This window comes from Mytilus edulis, unplaced genomic scaffold (assembly GCF_963676685.1).
Source record: "Mytilus edulis unplaced genomic scaffold, xbMytEdul2.2 SCAFFOLD_935, whole genome shotgun sequence".
Taxonomy (NCBI): domain Eukaryota; kingdom Metazoa; phylum Mollusca; class Bivalvia; order Mytilida; family Mytilidae; genus Mytilus; species Mytilus edulis.
Genome location: NW_027267694.1, coordinates 5626 through 28829, shown reverse-complemented (window position 1 = coordinate 28829; position 23204 = coordinate 5626). Strand labels below are relative to the sequence as shown.

The following is a 23204-nucleotide window of genomic DNA, read 5'->3' as shown; positions in this document are numbered from 1 at the left end:
TAGTTTGTTATTATCTTGAATATTATTATAGATAGAGATAAACTGTAAACAGCAATAATGTTCAGCAAAGTAAGATCTACAAATAAGTCAACATGACCAAAATGGTCAGTTGACCTGTTTAGGAGTTATTGCCCTTTATAGTCAATTTTTAACCATTTTCGTAAATTAAAGTAATCTTTTACAAAAATCTTCTCCTCTGAAACTACTGGGCCAAATTAATTCAAACTTGGCCACAATCATCTTTGGGGTATCTAGTTTAAAAAATGTGTGGCGTGGACCTGGTTCAACCAACCAAGATGGCGCCACCGCTAAAAATAGAACATAGGGGTAAAATGCAGTTTTTGGCTTATGACTCAAAAAACAAAGCATTTTGAGGAAATCTGACATGGGATAAAAATGTTTATCAGGTCAAGATCTATCTTCTCTGAAATTTTCAGATGAATCGGTCAATGGGTTGTTGGGTTGCTGCCCTGAATTGGTAATTTTGAGGAAATTTTGCTGTTTTTGGTTATAATCTTGAATATTATTATAGATAGAGATAAACTGTAAACAGCAATAATGTTCAGCAAAGTAAGATCTACAAATAAGTCAACATGACCAAAATGGTCAGTTGACCGGTTTAGGAGTTATTGCCCTTTATAGTCAATTTTTAACCATTTTTCGTAATTAAAGTAATCTTTTACAAAAAGCTTCTCCTCTGAAACTACTGGGTTAAATTAATTCAAACTTGGCCACAATCATCCTTTGGAGTATCTAGTTTAAAAAAATGTGTGGCGTGACCTGGTCAACCAACCAAGATGGCCGCCACCGCTAAAAATAGAACATAGGGGTAAAATGCAGTTTTTGGGCTTATAACTCAAAAACCAAAGCATTTTGAGGAAATCTGACATGGGAATATAAATGTTTATCAGGTCAAGATCTATCTGCCCTGAAATTTTCAGATGAATCGGTCAATGGGTTGTTGGGTTGCTGCCCCTGAATTGGTAATTTTGAGGAAATTTTGCTGTTTTTTGTTATTATCTTGAATATTATTATAGATAGAGATAAATTGTAAACAGCAATAATGTTCAGCAAAGTAAGATCTACAAATAAGTCAGCATGACCAAAATGGTCAGTTGACCCGTTTAGGAGTTATTGCCCTTTATAGTCAATCTTTAAACCATTTTTCATAAATTTAAGTAATCTTTTACAAAATCTCCACTGAAACTACTAGGCCACAATCATCTTTGGGGTATCTAGTTTGAAAAATGTGTCCGATGACCTGGCCATTCAACCAAGATGGCCACCACGGCTAAAAATAGAACATAGGGGTAAAATGCAGTTTCTGGCTTATAACTATGAAACCAAAGCATCTAGAGCAAATCTGACAAGAAGTTAAATTGTTAATCAAGTCAATATCTATCTGCCCTGAATTTTTCAGATGAATTGGACAACTGGTTGTTGGGTTGCTGCCCTCCAATTGGTAATTTTTTAAAGAAATTTTGCCGTTTTTGGTTATCTTGAATACTATTATAGATAGCGATAAACTGTAAACAGCAATAATGTTCAGCAAAGTAAGATCTACAAATAAGTCAACATGACCTAAATGGTCAATTGACCCCTTAAGGAGTTATTGCCCTTTATAGTCAATTTTTAACAATTTTCATTAATTTGGTAAATTTATGTAAATTTTTTACCAAATATAGTTCTCTGTTACTAATGGGCAAAGTTCATTATAGATATAATTGTAAGGAGCAAAATCGTTCAGTAAAGTAAGAACTTCAAACACATCACCATCACCAAAATACAATTTTGTCATGAATCCATTTGTGTCCTTTGTTTAATATGCACATAGACCAAGGTGAGCGACACAGGCTCTTTAGAGCCTCTAGTTATTTAATTTACCTGTGCACTTTGTTGTGGGACCTTGTGTCATCATGCATGATAAGTTTTTTTGTGTAATGCAATTGCTTAAGGAATAATGCGAGAGTTTAGTCAATCAGAATAACGTATTATAATGAAACATACATCTAATGTTATTATTTCAGCTTAATGCGATACAAATATTTCACTGAATGTGTAACCTTTTTTATATGGTAAGATGGGTTGGGTTCTTTTTTAGTTATTCATATTTGATTCACCTAGTATTACTTGTACAAGAGCCACAGAGAAGTATTATATTAGTGTTGCATTGTTTGGGCAAAGACTTGTTCGGTATACATTTATGGGCTGAAGTGTCCCAATCATATGGTATTTTTCTGCACAATTTAGAATAGAATTGTATTTGAGTCACAAAGAAAAAATATATAAGTCTTGCATTACTTTGGCTTATACTTAGTTGTGTGTATAAATGTATGGAGTGAAGAGTTCCAACCATATGTTTTTTTTCTACACAGACTAAAATAGAATTGTATTTGAGCCACAAAGAATTACTATATTAGTCTTGCATTACCTTGGCTTAGACTTAGTTTGGTATAAATTTATGAGCTGTACTAATCCACCCATATGGTATTTTTTTTCTACACAGCCCTCAGTTTGAATTGTTTGTAAGTATTGACTTTCTTTTATCTCTTCTCAGCTCCGCCAGTTCCAGCTCAGAAGTTTGTGAGTACCATATTGACTTTCTTTTATCTCTCCTCAGCTCCACCAGTTCCAGCTCAGAAGTTTGTGAGTACCGTATTGACTTTCTTTTATCTCTCCTCAGCTTCCCCAGTTCCAGCTCAGAAGTTTGTGAGTACGGTATTGACTTTCTTTTATCTCTCCTCAGCTCCGCCAGTTCCAGCTCAGAAGTTTGTGATTACCGTATTGACTTTCTTTTATCTCTCCTCAGGCTCCTCCAGTTCCAGCTCAGAAGTTTGTGAGTACGGTATTGACTTTCTTTTATCTCTCTTCAGCTCCGCCAGTTCCAGCTCAGAAGTTTGTGAGTACCGTATTGACTTTCTTTTATCTCTCCTCAGCTTCCCCAGTTCCAGCTCAGAAGTTTGTGAGTACGGTATTGACTTTCTTTTATCTCTCCTCAGCTCCGCCAGTTCCAGCTCAGAAGTTTGTGAGTACCGTATTGACTTTCTTTTATCTCTCCTCAGCTCCGCCAGTTCCAGCTCAGAAGTTTGTGAGTACGGTATTGGACTTTCTTTTATCTCTCCTCAGCTCCGCCAGTTCCAGCTCAGAAGTTTGTGAGTACCGTATTGACTTTCTTTTATCTCTCCTCAGCTCCGCCAGTTCCAGCTCAGAAGTTTGTGAGTACCGTATTGGCTTTCTTTTATCTCTCCTCAGCTCCGCCAGTTCCAGCTCAGAAGTTTGTGAGTACCGTATTGACTTTCTTTTATCTCTCCTCAGCTCCGCCAGTTCCAGCTCAGAAGTTTGTGAGTACGGTTTTGACTTTCTTTTATCTCTCCTCAGCTCCGCCAGTTCCAGCTCAGAAGTTTGTGAGTCCCCGTATTGACTTTCTTTATCTCTCCTCAGCTCCGCCAGTTCCAGCTCAGAAGTTTGTGAGTACCGTATTGACTTTCTTTTATCTCTCCTCAGCTCTGCCAGTTCCAGCTCAGAAGTTTGTGAGTACGGTTTTGACTTTCTTTTATCTCTCCTCAGCTCCGCCAGTTCCAGCTCAGAAGTTTGTGAGTACCGTATTGACTTTCTTTTATCTCTCCTCAGCTCCGCCAGTTCCAGCTCAGAAGTTTGTGAGTACGGTATTGACTTTCTTTTATCTCTCCTCAGCTCCGCCAGTTCCAGCTCAGAAGTTTGTGAGTACGGTATTGACTTTCTTTTATCTCTCCTCAGCTCCGCCAGTTCCAGCTCAGAAGTTTGTGAGTACGGTATTGACTTTCTTTTATCTCTCCTCAGCTCCGCCAGTTCCAGCTCAGAAGTTTGTGATTACCGTATTGACTTTCTTTTATCTCTCCTCAGCTCCTCCAGTTCCAGCTCAGAAGTTTGTGAGTACGGTATTGACTTTCTTTTATCTCTCCTCAGCTCCCCCCAGTTCCAGCTCAGAAGTTTGTGAGTACCGTATTGACTTTATTTTATCTCTCCTCAGCTCCACAAGTTCCAGCTCAGAAGTTTGTGAGTACCGTATTGACTTTCTTTTATCTCTCCTCAGCTCCGCCAGTTCCAGCTCAGAAGAGTGCCCAGAAGAAGAGAGATGATGAAAACAAAGTGTTTGATAACTGTAACTTCCCTCATTGTAAGGACATGATGAAGATATTCACTACTGTGTTTGGTCTCAGATCCTTCAGAACAGAATCAGCTGGCGGCCATCAATGCTGCGTTACTGGAAATGATTGTTTTATACTCATGCCTACAGGTGGTGGTAAAAGTTTATGTTACCAGTTACCTGCTCTTGTCACTGGTGGTGTGTCCATAATTATATCACCACTTAAAGCATTGATACAGGATCAGGTCACACGTCTCAACTCATGGAGGTTTGTAAAATAAGTCCAAATTATATTTATTGTAGATTCTTGAAAACATACAGGTAATGGATTTTGAAAAACAAGTAGATAAGATTACAATTATTTAAGGGTACTACTAATAAGAGCTTTCTGAAATATTTTATCCTGCTTCATGTGAACATTATGTGAACATGATGTACCATTTAATGTGTTTCAGGTTCTTTTCTCTTCAAATTTATGTTTGCCAAATACTTTAAAATTGCTGAGTAATAATAATCCGCAATCTGTGTCAGTGCATATTGATTTTATTAGGTATAATTTCTTCAACTGTCAAATATGCATGTTTTAAAGAATTTTAAGTATAGGTACAGTTCTGGAATTCAGCATATTTTAATAGTAGTATCAAAGATTTACTCATATGTACATGCAAAGTGACATTAGGTGGGTTGATACACGAACTGAGCAGTAACTACATTTTATATTGTCAAATACAGATAGTTATTATGAATGACCTAAAATATGGTGTTGAATAATTTTTGTCTTTATTATAAAAGTATATCTGAAAATCTATGTCAGATTGGTTCATTCCCATATTTCCAGATGCCTGTGCAAGACTGGTATCAAATAATTCATAAAGACTTAATTTATATTTGTTCAAATATTGTAGATTCCTGCTGGACAGTTATCATCAGACTTAGAACGAACAACAAACAGCCTTATGTACAAGAAACTTCATTGTAGAAAACCAGAACTTACATTGTTGTATGTTACCCCTGAAAAGGTTAGATCAAGTTCTGTTAAGTAATGAAGGCTATACTTTTATTGTCACTGTGGTCAGTGAAGTTCAAATTATATTCCATATTGCTGCTAGCTGTTAAATGATTTATTATTTTTACTGCTGTCAATAATGGTTTGTGCTTATCAGATAAGATAAAATAAGACATTTCTTTTTTAAGAATCAAAAGGTTCATATATATTTACTTGGCATAGAATTATTTGTCTTAACCAGATAAAATAAAGTTCAAATTCTTTGATATTTGTTTTGAATGTTAAAATTATTTATGTACACTGTTACAAATGTTTAGATCAGGGTTTTTTCCCACAGATATCTGCCAGCAATAAACTTTTGAGTTGTTTTGAGAATCTTCACCAGAGAGGACAATTGTCCAGATTTGTAATAGATGAGGCTCACTGTGTCAGTCAGGTATACTGAAATAATTAATAGAGTTGATTTCAATTTGAAGGTTTAATATACAAATTGTTATTTATCAGTCAAAAAAGATTATTAAGTTGTTATTTAGGAAGAATATTTTAAGTGCAAACTAACAAATCTTGTTTTACACTTTGATTCAATAAGAATAAGAAAAGTTTACGGTCAATCTGACACTCATACAGAGCAGAATGATTAATACAAATGTAGGATATATATACATATAAAGATATACAATATAAACAGGGTTATCAAATTCTATGATTATATTTCAAATAAGGATGTTCACTACTTTGTTTCAAAATAACAAGTTGCTTTAAAAGATTGTTTTAAATTAATAGTATATAAATAGATACTAATTACGCCGAAAAAAATGAAGGGTTCATGTGCTTAATTTCAAGATATAAGCCATTTAAAATTTGGCAAGAAATAATTCTCTCTAGATTTTTCATACATTTCACATTGGCATCATTTTCTTTTCAAAAACAAAAATATAACAAGGATTTTATAAGATTTTCCAATATGGCTTTTAAAACTATATTTAAAAAAATTATGGAAAAAAATAGGGGTTAGTGAACATTTTAATAAAACCAGATGATTCTGAATGTCTGGCAAAAACTCAATAACAAGAGTGAACTTCCTTATGATTCCTCAGTGTTATACAGTGAGTTTTAATTAGATCAAAGAGTTCTTATTAGGTCAAAGAGTTCCAATTAGATCAAAGAGTTCTAATTCTCCTTAAGATCATCTTTGATACTTTAGCTTCAAAATTTTGTATTACAATAACTGTTATGAAATTTATGTGTACAAAATAGACAAAGAAATAAGAGTCTAAGATTTCAATATCAAAATGTTTTTGATCAAGTGCTATAATATGAACATTCTTATTGACAGTGGGGGCATGACTTCCGCCCTGATTACAAGAAACTGAATATGTTAAAACTGAGATTTCCTGGAGTTCCTGTGATGGCCTTGACAGCCACAGCTACCCCTAGAGTTAGAAAGGATATCATACATCAACTGGGAATGAGAAATCCTAAATGGTGAGGAAAATTTTACTCCAGATAGAAAACATGTATATATATTCAAGATGTAATTAAAAGGAACAGAAACAATTACAAATTTAATGATATGGAACACAAAGTGATATTAATGTAGTATAAAGGAACAGAAACTATTACAAGTGTAATGACAAGGAACACAAACTAACAAATGTAATGAAAAGGAATACACACTATAACAAATGTAATGAAATGGAACAGAAATTAATACAAATGTAATAGAAAGGAACTGAAACTATTACAAATGAAATGACAAGGAACACAAACTATTACAAATGTAATGACAATGAACAGAAACTATTACAAATGAAATGACAAGGAACACAAACTATTACAAATGTAATGGCAATGAACAGAAACTATTACAAATGAAATGACAAGGAACACAAACTATTACAAATGAAATGACAAGGAACACAAACTATTACAAATGAAATGACAAGGAACACAAACTATTACAAATGTAATGGCAATGAACACAAACTATTACAAATGAAATGACAAGGAACACAAACTATTACAAATGAAATGACAAGGAACACAAACTATTACAAATGAAATGACAAGGAACACAAACTATTACAAATGTAATGGCAATGAACAGAAACTATTACAAATGAAATGACAAGGAACACAAACTATTACAAATGAAATGACAAGGAACACAAACTATTACAAATGAAATGACAAGGAACACAAACTATTACAAATGAAATGAAAAGGAACAGAAACTATTACAAATGTAATGAAAAGGAACACAAACTGTTACAAATGAAATGACAAGGAACACAAACTATTGCAAATGAAATGACAAGGAACACAAACCATTACAAATGAAATAACAAGGAACACAAACTATTACAAATGAAATGAAAATGAACAGAAACTTTTACAAATGTAATGAAAAGGAACATATACTTTTACAAATGTAATGAAAAGGAATACACACTATAAAAAATATAATGCCAAGGAACACACACTATTTGAAATGTTATGACAAGGAACACAAGCTATTGAAAATGCAATGAAAATGAACACTAACAATTGAAATAATCTCAAGAAAGGGACAGAAATATCTTTGAATGAAAAACTAATATTCCTCTTAAAAAAAAACTGTTGCTGTATTTATTTATATGTAGTTATCATTTATAAAGGTTTGTTCAGAGTTTTAACAGACCTAACTTAAAGTTCTCTGTGATGCCAAAGAAACCATCCACATTAACTGCTGATATAATTAAAAATATCAAAGAAAGGTTTCCTGGAAAATGTGGAATTGTTTATTGTTTATCAAGGTAATTACATTAAAGTTAAATTTGCTATATATTCATAAACATGTTTAAATAAATACTTTAGATGCTATAAACCTGTTCTTGGTGTGTGAAAACTTTATTTTCATTGCATTCTTGAAACTTATTGAATCAGCCTGGATGTCTCCAAGGCAACACTTTTAGTTAAAGTTTGTGTTGGTTTTTTTTATTAAAATACATTTGTAAATATTTTAATTGAAATGCAGTTGATTGTGTGTTGCTAGTAAAACAAGTGATTTCTTTACTTATTATTATTTGACAGTACTTATTAAGTTGATGTTCTTAGATGCTAATTTTGAATGTTTGTTGTGACCCATTATTTCAGAAATGAGTGTGATACAGTAGCTGGTAACTTAATGAAAGCAGGGATACAGGCTGTTTCATATCATGCTGGTTTGAGTGACGGAGAACGTATTACAGTACAGGAGTCATGGCTGAAAGGGTACAGATGCAAGGTATTTAATATTCAGTTTCTGTTTTGTAAAATAAAAGCAGCAAATCCTTGTACTAAAACAAATGCTAATCACATATTGGCAGTTATTATATTTTGAAAGATCTTAGACATCTCAATGTTTTTATAAATGAAGGACTGTTGCTTATCTTACTGAAAAGACAATGTGATCTATCGACATGTTAAAAGGTAATGCAAGTTTCAGTTGAGAAATGCTGATTTTAGCTCATCTGACTCAATGCTATATTTAAACAGATACTATACTGCAATGGTTTTATAGGTTATATGTGCCACCATTGCCTTTGGTATGGGTATAGATAAATCAGATGTTAGATTTGTCATCCACTACTCCTCCCCAAGTCAGTAGAGGGGTACTATCAAGAAGCAGGAAGAGCAGGTAGAGATGGACTGATGGCTCATTGTATATTATACTATAATTACCAGGATGTCAAAAGACTTAGGAGGATTATGGACAGTAAGTATAGTCTCCTTTTAAAAGCTTATTTAGGAGGATTTTACCAATATTATGAGACTCAGTTGTATATGGTTAACAAGCAGCTACAGTCGGAGGTGCAAGATTTTTTACACATCAATTACTTTACAAACTTCATAGATAAAAATGGTCAAGATCAGAAAATTGCTTCGCCTTAAGAAGGAGATTGATTTTTTTTAAAATTTGTATTCTACTGTTAAATCCACTCACTATTTACAGTCAACATTGCACTTTTATGCTGACAACAGCAATCACATGTTAAACCCATGTGTTTGTGGAACCCTTTACAAATTCTACACCATTTGTTCCACATATTGAGTATTCAGATGTTTCTTATAGTATTACAAGATTTAGTATTAATGCAGTATATTCATAATAATGACTCCTTTATTTTAGTGGATAAAAATGCTAACTGGGATTCTAAGAAGGTCCATATAGATAACTTGTTCAGGATGGTTCAGTATTGTGAGAACGTGGCTGATTGTAGGAGAGCTCAGCTTCTACATTACTTTGGAGAACACGACTTTGACAGGGAGACTTGTGACAGCTTTAGAGGATCCATCTGTGATAACTGTGTATCTAAAGTAAGATGTGTATATGCCTGTCCCAAGTCAGGAGCCTGTAATTCAGTGGTTGTTGTTTGTTTATGTGTTAAATATTTGTTTTTCGGTCATTTTTTTAACATAAATAAGGCCGTTAGTTTTCTGGTTTGAATTGTTTTACATTGTCATTTCAGGGCCTGTTATAGCTGATTATACAGTATGGGCTTTGCTCATTGTTGAAGGCCGTACAGTGACCTATAGTTGTTAATTTCTGTGTTATTTTGGTCTCTTGTGGAGAATTGTCTCATTGACGATTATACCACATCTTCTTTTTTTATATATATATATAGTTATACTGTAGATTTATTATTATATGTTGGATACCAATTTTATTTGGTTTGGTGGGAACAAGTGAACTATAATTCAAATATTTAACGAATTACATATTTTTCATAGGCTTTGCATGTAGAGATTGTTAAAACGACGAAATCAAATATCCACAAAATGCAAGATTCTTCAATCCAGTGAATATTGATTCCCCATCAAAAACCAAATTAATCCACAGTAGTCACATTTAATCTGCATAGAATGAAAAAAAAATCATAAACATTGGAAATATGTATCAAACTGTCACAATCATCACACTTATTTGTCTATGACCCTTGTACTTGAATTTTCCCTTTTGAAGTCTTGACATTCATTGAACAAAACTGACTTACAGTAATTGAGTTTGATTTAATATAAGAAGTCATTATTAAGTTATTACCCTCCTTTAAGAGTAGACTAGTCCGACAGATAACTGATCTCAGGGCCGTAACTACCTATGAGGCAGGGGAGGCAACTGCCTCCCCTGAATTTTCTACACCATTTTTTTTGGAAGTAATAAAATGAAATATGTACACGAATAACTTGAATTTATATTATAAACAACACAAGTTAAGTTTTAACAGTGTTATCATGATACGTGATATATATCTGTCATTTTCCGGATTTTTGATCGAAAGTTAACCGTTTCAGTATAGTTTTATTTATTTTTTTGTGTGGCCGTCTGTCTGTTATTCAGTATATATTCGTACGAGAACACATATGAAACTTTGCTTTCGACAATTTTAGATAAAACTTAACTATTCACACTCATTTAGGGGCTCAATTAAGCAGAGGAAGTTCCCCTCGTATTGTGAATCTTTTATGATATCGGAAATTCGTTACCGGCTGAATCAGCTGTTGGATCGTTTTTTTAACGTCACCCGATCGTATGAGAACATTATGGTCAATGCCTTAGTAGTTAAACACTCCCATTCGTTGTAGCAGGGACTTTCTATACTAAGTATATACTTAGTATAGAAAGTCCCTGGTTGTAGTTATATACATGTCTGTTCAACTTACAATGATATTGAAATTCAAGGTCCTCGATAAAAAAAAATCTTGCGTTCTATGATCTTGCTTTATATGTTTTTTTTTTAAACTTACCAGTTTGATTTCTAACAAAATTATCTTTAAATACAAATACTAATTGTTTGCATAAAAATTGCTTCCAGGATCCAGCAAAACTGATGTGTTTCTTAAAGTAAGGAAATCGAAGGAAACAGGTTATTTTTAGACATTTCACTGAGAGAGAAAAATCGGCGGTCACAATGTATTTAATGTTAATAATTATAGGTCATCAAGACGGGGCCTTGGTTTACCCCGAGTAGCAATCTCAGGCTCAGACAGCTTGTTTTTGCATAAAAAATGCTTCCAGGTTCAAGCAATACTGATGTCCCTAAAAGTAAGGAAATCGAAGGAATACGGGTTATTTTAAGCCATTTTACCAAGAAGAAACCGGGGGGGGGGGGGGATGTTCCTCCAAACCCCCTTCCTCAATTGGCGGCCCCCAAACCCCTGCTTCCCCTGAATTCGAACCCTAGTTACGGACCTGGATCTATCTTACATAACCTAATTATGACTTCACAGTTCAGCTAGCAAGCAAGCTAACCACACATATTACCTTTACCTACACACTTTATGTAATCTGCTGTAATTTTTAACAGGGTTCATTTACAATAAGAGATGTAACAGAAGATGTGAAAGAAATCATTAAAGCTGTGAAAGACCTGACCAGTGGTGGAAACAGGAGATCTAATAATTATACATTGTTACATTTTGTGGAGATATTTAGAGGTAGGAATTGTTTCATTCTCTTAGTGAGGTTGATGGCATGTTGTTACAGTTATAACTGCATTGTTTTGTTCATATGTCTTCACTTCAATCTCAAAACTCCTTGTAGATGAGGAGAAAAAAACAATGGCCTTATTTAAACTAAACAATTAAAACAACCAATGTCAACCACAGAAAAGTGCTGCTTAAAAAAAAAACATGAACTTTTTTCTCAAACCTTATTGCACAGAGCTCTATTGTAAGTTGTTAATCAAAGTCTAAAAATTTGGTCCAAGTAGCATTTTGTTGAAAAACTGCATATTAGTCCTTGGTCCCAACATTAAAAAAAGCGATACTGTATAGCTATATTTCATCAGCACAAAAACATGATAATGAAGATTCAGGAACAAAGTTTATCTAACTGATAAACAATGATACAATAAATTGTCTTTTCATTTCATAGATAATTGGTCAACTTACTGAATTTTACATCGGGTATTAAAATAAAATATACATGTAATAAAATAAACTATTTGTTGAATTTACAGGAGCAAAGACATCAAGAATTTGTGATGCTGGACACGACAAGATAAGTTTACATGGTCGTGGTAAAAGTTACAGCCGAGGTGATGCAGAGAGATTATTGAGGAAACTAGTGATAGAATCTATACTGGCCGAGGACCTACAGATCACTGCTGCTGACACAGCTGCCTGTTATATCAGGATGGGAAAGAAAGCTAATGATGTCATGTATAATAAGATAAAGGTACTCACATTTAAATAGAAGAAAAAATACTTTTATTTTTCAGGGGGCATAGTGTATTTTCATGAAAGTTTCATGCAACCTTATACTTTTAATGGCATATTGCATCTGCTTTTTAATTATTTGATTAAAAAAACAACAAAAATTGACTAAATTTTTTTTTAATTAATTGTTGATTTTATAAAACAGAACATTGTCAAAGTGGAGCAGACAAATGACTTATGGTGTTTGAACAGTTGGTTGGTATGCATTAATTTACATTGATTGGTACGTACCCTTTACATTTCAAAGGAGGATTGAATGCTTAAATAGTGCTTTTTTAAAAAGAATTGATATTTCAGCAAATCATAAACCAAAAGATCAAGTTTATATGACTGCAGTGAATGAAAATTTTATTATAGTCCCTATAGAAGCCCAAATGTTTGTTAGTTGTTTATTGCAACCTTTTATCAGTAGGTACAACCTATTCATACAAAATAAGTTTACTGAAGATGACTTGAACTACTGAAAAGATCAGGGTTTAATATTTAGCTGAATAGATAAAAGTTATCAGTGGCGGATCCAGAACTTTTCATAAGGGGGCCCCTTAAACTGACCTAAAGGGGGGGGGGGGGGGGGGGGGTGGCCGCTCCAGTCACGATATAACTGGACATAACATTCAAGCTCAATACATCTCTGAATTTGGATTGCGATCAAATTTTTGACATAACATGAGTTTCTGACACAAAACAAATGTCAAGATCTTGCAAATCTATTGCACAATATTGTTCAATTTAAGATTTCTTCTTTTAACTTTTCAAAAATTTGGAATTTGAGAAATTTGAAGGAAAAAAAATTGAAAACAACTACCATCCCCCTTTTTTTGCAATTAGTTCAAAACCTGACATTTCTTTATACATAATATACAAGTAGTGTAAGGGAGGTAAATTGAACATACCCAACATTGTATGCTAAATGTTTTAGAATTACCTCCCTTACCCTGCTTTTAAATTGTCTTAATTGTCCATTGACCAGAAATACCTAGTTTTTCCCCCTTTTTGCCCCTAATTCTGAAACATTTTGAGTCATAAACCCCCTAAGTCAATACTAACCATCCCTTCATGGTATGGAAACTTGTGGTTTAATTTCAGAGAGATTCATACACTTAAACATAAGTTATTGTTTGAAAACTACAAAGATTATAATTTTGGGCCCCCTTTTTGGCCCCTTATTCCTAATCTATTGGGACCTTCCTTTAGTGGTTTTTGAAAACTTGTAAAAATTTATAGAGATCCATGCACTTAAACACAAGTTATTGTCTGTAAACTAGAAAAATGCTTCATTTTGGCCCTTTTTTGGCCCCTTATTCCTACATATTCGGGAAAATTAACCCCCAACTGAATCCCAGCCTTCCCTGTGTTATATGAAAACTTGTGGTTCAATGTTAGAGAGATCCATACAGTTACACACAAGTTATTGTCTTGAAACTAGAAAAATGCTTGTTTTGGCCCCTTTTTGGCCCTTAATTCCTAGACTATTTGCCCAATAACCCTTCAAAATAAATCCCAACCTTCTACTTATGGTATTAAACATTGTGGTACAATTTCAGAACAATTGAAATACTAATACATAACTTTTTATCCTGAAACTTGATAAATGCCGTTTTTGGCTCCTTTGGGCCCCTAATTCCTAAACCTTTGGGACCATAAACCCCAAAATCAATCCCAAGCTTTCTTCTTTTGTGGTTATAAACATTGTGTTAAAATTTTATTGATTTCTTTTTACTTATTCAAAAGTTATTATCTGGAAACAATCCGTCTTCGGACGACGCTGACTTCAATGTACAATGATGCTTTCCTATTTCCAGGTAGAGCTACCTATCCAGGGAGGCGGTAGAAGAACTGAGGTGGCTAAGATTGGCAGAGAACCAGTCAGTGAGAAACAGAACTTGATTGACAAGTGCTATGATGAATTGGTGGAAATGGCAAAGGAAATTGGTATGTCTATTGTTATACTTCAGCTAAAGAAATTTCTTTGATAGTATGAAAATCTGTGTGATACATAACTAGACTTATGTTAAAAAGGTACAATATATGCTTACAGAAATATCAAACTTTTGAGGATAGTTGTGACCAATTCATTTTGAAGCTTACAGAGAATGAGTTTTTGATATTTAATCGCCATATAAATATTTGGACAATACATGTGCAGAATATATTATATGTGATTTTCAAATGGTCCAATTAAATGGATTTACTTCGTATGGTTAAAACTAAACAGATCATACATGTAAAGTCAAATGTTGCGAGTTTTGCAAGATATGAAAGTTTATCATAACTAATAAGGAATATCACTTAAAATTGAGATCAAAACAACAAGATGTACATTAAAAATAGTGCAAAACAATAGATTATGTTTATTGTAGAAATACACATTGCCACATGTTGGCAATAAATACTTATACTTAAAAAGACTAACTTTTTATGCTGTCTGAGTTTTTAAATACATGTACAAACTTTCTGTGTGCATGAATCAACAAGTTTTTATACGACCGCAAATTTTGAAAAAATTTTCGTCGTATATTGCTATCACGTTGGCGTCGGCGTCGTCGTCGTCGTCGTCGTCGTCGTCGTCGTCTGGCGTCCGAATACTTTTAGTTTTTCGCACTCTAACTTTAGTAAAAGTGAATAGAAATCTATGAAATTTTAACACAAGGTTTATGACCATAAAAGGAAGGTTGGTATTGATTTTGGGAGTTTTGGTCCCAACATTTTAGGAATAAGGGGCCAAAAAGGGCCCAAATAAGCATTTTCTTGGTTTTCGCACCATAACTTTAGTTTAAGTTAATAGAAATCTATGAAATTTTGACACAAGGTTTATGACCACAAAAGAAAGATTGGGATTGATTTTGGGAGTTTTGGTTTCAATAATTTAGGAATAAGGGCCAATAAAGGGCCCAAATAAGCATTTTTCTTGGTTTTTGCACAATAACCTTAGGTTAAGTAAATAGAAATCTATGAAATTTAAACACAATGTTTATGGCCACAAAAGGAAGGTTGGTATTGATTTTGGGAGTTTAGGACCCAACAGTTTAGGAATTAGGGGCCAAAAAGGGACCCAAATAAGCATTTTTCTTGGTTTTCGCACTATAATGTTAGTATAAGTAAATACAAATCTATGAAATTTAAACACAAGGCTTATGACCATAAAAGGAAGGTTGGTATTAATTTTGGGAGTTTTGGTCCCAACAATTTAGGAAAAAGGGGCCCAAAGGGTTGGTCTACATTAAGGTCCAAAGGGTCCAAAATTAAACTAAGTTTGATTTTGACAAAAAATGAATCGGTTGGGTTCTTTGATATGTTGAATCTAAAAATGTACTTAGATTCTTGATTATTGAAGTTTTTTGGTCCAGTTTTCAATTGGTCTACATTAAGGTCCAAAGGGTCCAAAATTAAACTTTGTTTGATTTCATCAAAAATTGAATCCTTGGGGTTCTTTGATATGCCAAATCTAACTGTGTATGTAGATTCTTCATTTTTGGTCCTGTTTTCAAATTTCAAATTCTACATTAAAGTCCAAAGGGTCCAAAATTAAACTAAGTTTGATTTTAACAAAAAATTGAATTCTTGGGCCTCTTTGATATGCTGAATCTAAACATGTACTTAGATTTTTTATTATGGGCCCAGTTTTCAAGTTGGTCCAAATCAGGATCTAAAATTATTATATTAAGTATTGTGCAATAGCAAGTCTTTTCAATTGCACAGTATTGTGCAATGGCAAGAAATATCTAATTGCACAATATTGTGAAATAGCAAATTTTTTTTTAATTAGAGTTATCTTTCTTTGTCCAGAATAGTAAGCAAGAAATATCCTATTGCACAATATTGTGCAATAGCAAGATTTTTTTTTTAATTGGAGTTATCTTTCTTTGTCCAGAATCAACTTAAATCTTTGTTATATACAATATACAATGTATATACACTTTTTACTACCAACTGATAAATTTAAATAATCTTTACCATTCAGTGATAACAGGCAGTTTTTTTACATCTTAATATTTTTATGATGTATTTAAATGAGTAGTTATTGTTGCAAACTCCATTAGAAATTTGAATTGATATCAGTTTTGAAAAAGGGAAACGGGGATGTGAAAAAAAAGGGGGGGGGGGTTAAATTTTTCTCATTTCAGATTTCATAAATAAAAAGAAAATTTCTTCAAACATTTTTTTGAGAGGATTAATATTCAACAGCATAGTGATTTGCTCAAAGGCAAAAAAAAACCTTTTAAGTTCATTAGACCACATTCATTCTGTGTCAGAAACCTATGCTGTGTCAACTATTTAATTTTAGATTTAAAAAGTTTGAAGAAGAAATCTTTAATTGATTTGTAAAATCTTGGCATTTGTTTTGTGTAAAAAAAAACCCATGTAATGTCAAAAATTTGATCACAATCCAAATTCAGAGCTGTATCATGCTTGAATGTTTTGTCCATACTTGCCCCAACTGTTCAGGGTTCGACCTCTGCGGTCGTATAAAGCTGCGCCCTGCGGAGCACCTGGTTGATTTAGGAATGGGCAAGAATTTGTCATTCTTAACCATGATTTGAACTATACACCTTCATTTCTACATAATTACATTGCATAGAAGTTTCATATTGTTCTGTTATATTGATTAGCTGAGGCAATCTAAAAGTTTTATTTTATTTCCATTTTAAATAGCACAATAGTGTAGAAAGTGGCATTAAACACCAATTAATCAATTAATCATTTTAAATGCATCATCTATGATTACATGTGCTCTTCTTTACAATGTTGCAGTCTATCCAAAAAATGTGGTAACATTATTTTTTTGTTTTTCAGCTGCTGAATATGCTGTTAGAAACTTTGTGATGATATTTCCAACCAATTGTTTACGACAAATGGCTGAGAGAACACCCACAACAGTGGATGAAATGGTGACGGGAATAGACAATATGCCAAGGGCAAAGGTCACCAAATACAAAGCAGAGAGATTCTTAGATATTACAAGGAATTATAAGTGCATGATTGACAGTAAGTTTATTGTTATACTTTGATTGATTGGGTGATGATTGCTATTTGTCTGCCATTACTGGACATCACAAAAGTTCCAGTCAAATTTTGACAATGATGTCAAAAGTTCAAGCGGGTAGATTCTCAGGTCAAGTGGGACAGATTTCCAAAAAGCGATAAGGTGTATAGATCAGGCTGTTTGACCTGAACCAATTTAGGGTCTTACGGTTAACAAAAGCATTTTAATTGACTTATTTATCTCCAAACAATACAGTACACATATCATAACATGACGTCTGGGATTTAGATGGATTACATGCAAATACAATGATCTCAGACCAGAATATGGATCACCTTCCATGACGTCTGGGATTTAGATGGATTACATGCAAATACAATGATCTCAGACCAGAATATCGATCACCTTCCATGACGTCTGGGATTTAGATGGATTACATGCAAATACAATGATCTCAGACCCAGAATATCGATCACCTTCCATGATGTCTGGGATTTAGATGGATTACATGCAAATACAATGATCTCAGACCAGAATATTGATCACCTTCCCATATTCATCTGGATTCTATTAAGCTGGACCAAGCCATGCAAGAGTTGTGTCCCTTGGTCTGTCAAACTTCCAGTATTCTTTTGAGTTGAAATGTCCTATGGTCCAGCTGACTTGAGATTAGAAGAGTCTACTATATGCTTTTAGAATCACAACAAAATAATATGTCCTAAACCAAGAGTGCTTGTTTTGCATTCCTCAATTGGTTAAGTGGGTAAGATATAGGTTGGTCTTGGAACTTGCAGCATAAAAAAAACCCAAGTTTTATATGCCTGTCATAAAATGGGCAAATAATTAAAAACTCCCTTTTAAATGATAATAAATCGACAGTCAAATAATGATCTTTTGTTCAAGAGGGCGTTTTTTTGAACAAACAAACAAACAAAATTTCAATACATTTCTAACAATTATTATAATTTATGCATATAATGTAATTTTATTCTTTTATTCACAATATATATGTGGTTTTTGACTCTGATTCTGACCAATGCATATATACTAAATTTATATTTACATGGAACTATTATTGTTGTTGTTACCAATTATGTAAATCAATTGCACCTGATTATATGCACTTTATGGGACCTGTAATTTGGGAAATAAAAATAGTCTAATATTCTTATAATATATATTAACATTATTTGAAGCCTTCTTCAATATTCCATTTTATTGTTGAAACAATTAACTACAAAATGAACTATGGATAGCTATATCTTGCTTTCCTGATAAAGCTGTTTATTTATTTTAGGAACCATGAAACAGAAAATGTTTTTAATACTTGTATTCAATGTTTGATATACATTATTTTTCAGGTATTGAAGAAACAATATATTCAGCCAGAAAAGAGGAGGAGGCGTTACCACCAGAGTGGTCTTCCCCTTATTTTGTTGATGAATCAAGTTCACAATCATCAACCAAAAAGAAAGGAGGTTTCAAAAAGGTAAATAATGTAAAGTATTTTTGTCTTATGAATTTTCTTGTGGCTGCAGCAATAATTTAAACAACATTTATATCTTGTCACTGCTTAAAGTTAATCAGTTTTAAGATTATTTTATGCTGAGACCAAGTTGGCCAGCAATGGTCATCTGACCCTGACTTTCATGTTATTATGATTCTGTTGGTTCCTTCCTACATTGTAACTAGTATTGCTTCATATGGCATTTATCACATGGCCATGAACTTGATTTTACTTTAATCTACATCCTTTGAATTTGCCAGGTATTCACTTCTTTAATATTGAAATAAAAGTATTATTTTCTGAGCTATAATGATTAAAATGTGACTTTGCCTAGTAAATCTAATACAAAGCCATGCATATTTATTATTCACATAAACTGGTTATTGCTGGATATGATATATAGAGATTATATGATTTTTTTCAATATCACACTTCAAACCTGACACCAATAAAATGGAGAGAGGTCAGCAATTGCTGTTAATTGTAAACATAAAATTAATATTCCCATACTTTGAATTTTTCAATATGTTGAATTAAGCATTTTTTCCCCCCAAGGAACTAATGGGTATGCACTGAACAGAATGACTTAATATTTGGTTGCAGGTTTTACAGTGATGAACTGTAAGGATCTATCAGCATCTACTATCTGTTTACCAATACTTATTCAATAAATGTCCATCCACTGTATAATGGGCAGAATGATAAATGATGCATTTTGGGGGCCTATTTAAGATGCATGAAAAATGATTCAAATTCAAAATCACTTATTTATTAAAGAAATATTTGAATTCTCCCATTTTATTCTTAAACGTCTTGGAATGAAACTAGAATTTCAAAGTTAATTTACAACAAAAATTTATTCATTTTATGTTTGATATGAATTTGAACTCTTGATAATTAGCATGCTAATTGTTTTATGAGCGTTAATATTGATATACATGTGTTTAAATTATATAAAACCAATATTTTCAGGGTAAATATGGAAAGAAGAGAGGAGGAGCTAGTGGAAGGGGAGAGGTAAAGCAACAGGTGCTTCCTCAGCAGGTAAATCTGGTGGGGGTGGCTTTAGTCAGTGGAAGTTCAAGGGAGGTAATAAGTCCGCTAAAAAGAAGTCTGCAGGTGCTGCTTCATCAACTAGAGGAGGGGGCAGTAAACAAAGGAGGAGGAGGAGGGATGCCTGGTATGATGCCTGTACCTGCTCCAAAACGATCTTTCTTAGGAGGTACTGCATACAGCTTTATGTGAATTAAAACAAGCACCTGTCAGATAGCTACTCTATCAAGCCAGATAATATCTCCATCACTATCAGAGAGGATTTTACTCTCTATTTACTAGACATCAACTAAGACATATGAGAAGTTTTTTTTATAGAAAGAGATAAAAAGTATGTGTGCAAGGAACATTGAAAAAATATTGATTTTCTGATTACTTGATGAATGCAAGTTTTGTTTACAGTACTTTATGGTAGTTTGAGGGTGTCATCAAGATAACTTACTACTTTGGTTATTAAGCTGTTGTCAGCTGTAAAAATGAATTGGTTTAATAGAAATTTTGTAATTCTTGTTGGTTATTTTATTTATTAAATGTTTCTACTTGTTTCTAGAATCTGAAATATTTTGTCATAGACCAGTGAAACACATTATAAATTATGTGAAACATGTTATTTGTTTTTCTTATTCCATATATTTATTAGAAGTATTTTACCTAAATTTTGTGAAAAAGTAGACGCATAAACTATATATTCTCACTGAATAATAAAATTTGAATTTCAAAATTAAAACAGTAACAACTTTTCACTGCAGTCTACCATGTGTATTGCTTGAAAAAAGGAGATGCAATTGCCTGTTTTTATACGCCCGTCAAAATTTTGACGGCACGTATTATGGTATACAAATTTCCGACGTCTGTCTGTCCGGCCTCCACATGTCGCACCGTAACTTGAGAACCGCTTATCCAAATTTCATGAAACTTAAGATAGTTGTTTTCTTATGATGGTCAAACAATCTGTATACTTTTTGGTGATAATAGGATTTTAACTTTTTGAGTTACAGGACTTTATAAATAAAACAGGGGTATGTATTTTTCACATGTCGCACTGTGTCTCAAAAACAATTTCTGATTATTGCTTTAAACTTCACACATTTCTTAATTATTTTAATCTAAAGATCTGTATACTTTTTGGTGATGATTCAAAATTCTATTTTAGAGTAATTGAGTTTTTTTGTAAAAAAGGTGGGTGAGTTTTCACATGTCACGCCATATCTCTTAAATGATTTATGATTATTGCTTTAAACTTTACACACTTCTTAATTATATTAATCTAAAGATCTGTATATTTTTTGGTGATGATTCAAAATTTTATTTTAGAGTTATTGAGTTTTTTGTAAAAAAAAAAATTCACATGTTGCACTGTATCTCAGAAATATTCATGATTATTGCATCACACAAGACGAAGGGCATATCATGAGCTAATGGTGCAGCTGTTTATTATCACCTACAATAAGTCACAGTATGGGAGACATACATATATTTGTTTAGGGGGCCAGCTGATCGACACCTCTGGGTGCGGAGTTTCTAGCTGCATTGAAGACCTTCTGCTGTTCTTTTTTCTATGGTCAGGTTGTCTCTTTGACACAATCCCCCATTTCCATTCTCAATTTTATAAAGTTATTACTAGCTCATTAGGGCAGCCTAGAAAACTATTTGTATAAAGCTTTATATTTTTGAAAGAACAAGACCTAAATGTTTCATACCTTGTATGCAGATACCTTATGTTATAAAGTTTCTGTTCAGCGGCTTCTTACAATTATTTAGGATATTGTCATGTGAATATCATTCTTATAAGGATTAAGATTACTTTATTTGGTATATGGGTTCCTTGCAACGCCTTCATATAAAAAAGATTAGGTATGATTGTCAATGAGACAAGAAACCAAATGTTACAGAATTTAACAACTACAGGTCACTGTTCAGCCTTCAACAATGAACAATGTTCATACAGCTTTTAAGACCTTGCAATGACAATTGTAATTATTCAGACTAGAAATCTAACGGCCTTATTTTGTCGAGCCTGCGACTTAGGCTCGACATATTGATAGTGATCCGACGGCGGCATTAGCTAACTTCTTAAAAGCTTTATATTTTAGAAGGTGGAAGACCTGGATATTTCATACTTTGTATATGGATGCCTCCTGTTACGAAGTTTCTGTCAGTTACATGTCCAAGGTCCTTGACCTCATTTTCATGGTTCAGTGACTACTTGAGAAAAAAAAGTCAAGATTTTTTGTAATGTTAAATTCTCTCTTATTATAAGTAATAGGATAACTATATTTAGTATGTGCGTACCTTGCAAGGTCCTCATGCCCCTCAAACAGTTTTCACTTAACCTCAACCTCATTTCATGGATCAGTGAACAAGGTTAAGTTTTGGTGGTCAAGTCCATATCTAGAATACTATAAGCAATAGGTGTAGTTTATTTGGTGTATGGAAGTACTGTAAGGTGTACTGTCCAACTGGCAGGTGTCATCTGACCTTGATTTCATTATCATAGTCCAGTGGTTATAGTTCAGTTTTTGTGTTTTGGTCAGTTTTTCTTATACTGAATGCAATAGGTCTACTATATTTGGTGTAAGGAATGATTGTAAGGTGTACATGTCTAGCTGGCAGGGGTCATCTGACCTTGACCTCATTTTCATGGTTCAGTGGTCAAAGTAACGTTTTTGAGTTTTGGCCTATTTTTCTAATACTTTATGCAATAGGTCAGCTATATTTGGTGTATGGAAATATTTTATGATCTATATGACAGTCGCACAGATTTTATTTGACCCTGACCTCATTTTCACGGTTCATTGCTCAGTGTTCAGATTTTGTGTTTTTGTCTGTTTTTCTTACACTATAAGCAATAGGTCTACTATATTTGTTGTATGGAAGAATTGTTAGCTGTACATGTCTGCCTGGCATGGTTCATCTGACCTTGACCTCATTTTCATGGTTCGTTGAGCAATGTTTAGTTTTTTTGGTTAATGTTAAGTTTATGTGACAGTTGTAATAAAGCTTTATATTTAAGACTATCAACATAATATCAATGATTAGTAAAAAAGGCGAGACATTTCAGCCTGTGCACTCTTGTTTGTACAAAATGATGAACAAAAAGATATGTAACACAGCATGAAACGACAACCACTGAATTACAGGCGTATGACTAGGGACAGGCACATTCAGAATAATGACGACTTCAGTATGTATATTAAAGAAATTTATCCTGTTGAACTTACTTTAAATAAAGCTAATACTAACAATGACCACTGCCCTTTCCTCGATCTTGATATCTATATCACTAATG

General features: G+C 33.2%; 2 protein-coding genes across 2 annotated transcripts; both read left to right on the top strand.

The window, feature by feature from the left end:
- The first annotated feature begins 296 nt into the window (after positions 1–296).
- Positions 297–4039, top strand: LOC139505852 (uncharacterized). The gene is made up of 4 exons (XM_071295238.1): positions 297–327; positions 2558–2836; positions 3127–3908; positions 4010–4039. The coding sequence occupies exons 1-4, from the start codon at positions 297–299 to the stop codon at positions 4037–4039; spliced, it is 1122 nt and encodes a 373-aa protein (XP_071151339.1).
- Positions 4040–4081: 42 nt separating this feature from the next.
- On the top strand, positions 4082–20342 carry LOC139505851 (recQ-like DNA helicase BLM; the record flags this gene model as incomplete). The annotated part of the gene is given in 15 exon segments (XM_071295237.1): positions 4082–4398; positions 5032–5145; positions 5470–5568; positions 6469–6617; positions 7790–7927; positions 8268–8397; positions 8674–8740; positions 8743–8868; positions 9283–9470; positions 11459–11588; positions 12113–12330; positions 14174–14303; positions 17166–17357; positions 18717–18844; positions 19835–20342. Coding segments are annotated over 15 exon segments (2399 nt in total), but the record flags the coding sequence as incomplete, so codon positions are not given.
- Positions 20343–23204: the final 2862 nt, after the last annotated feature.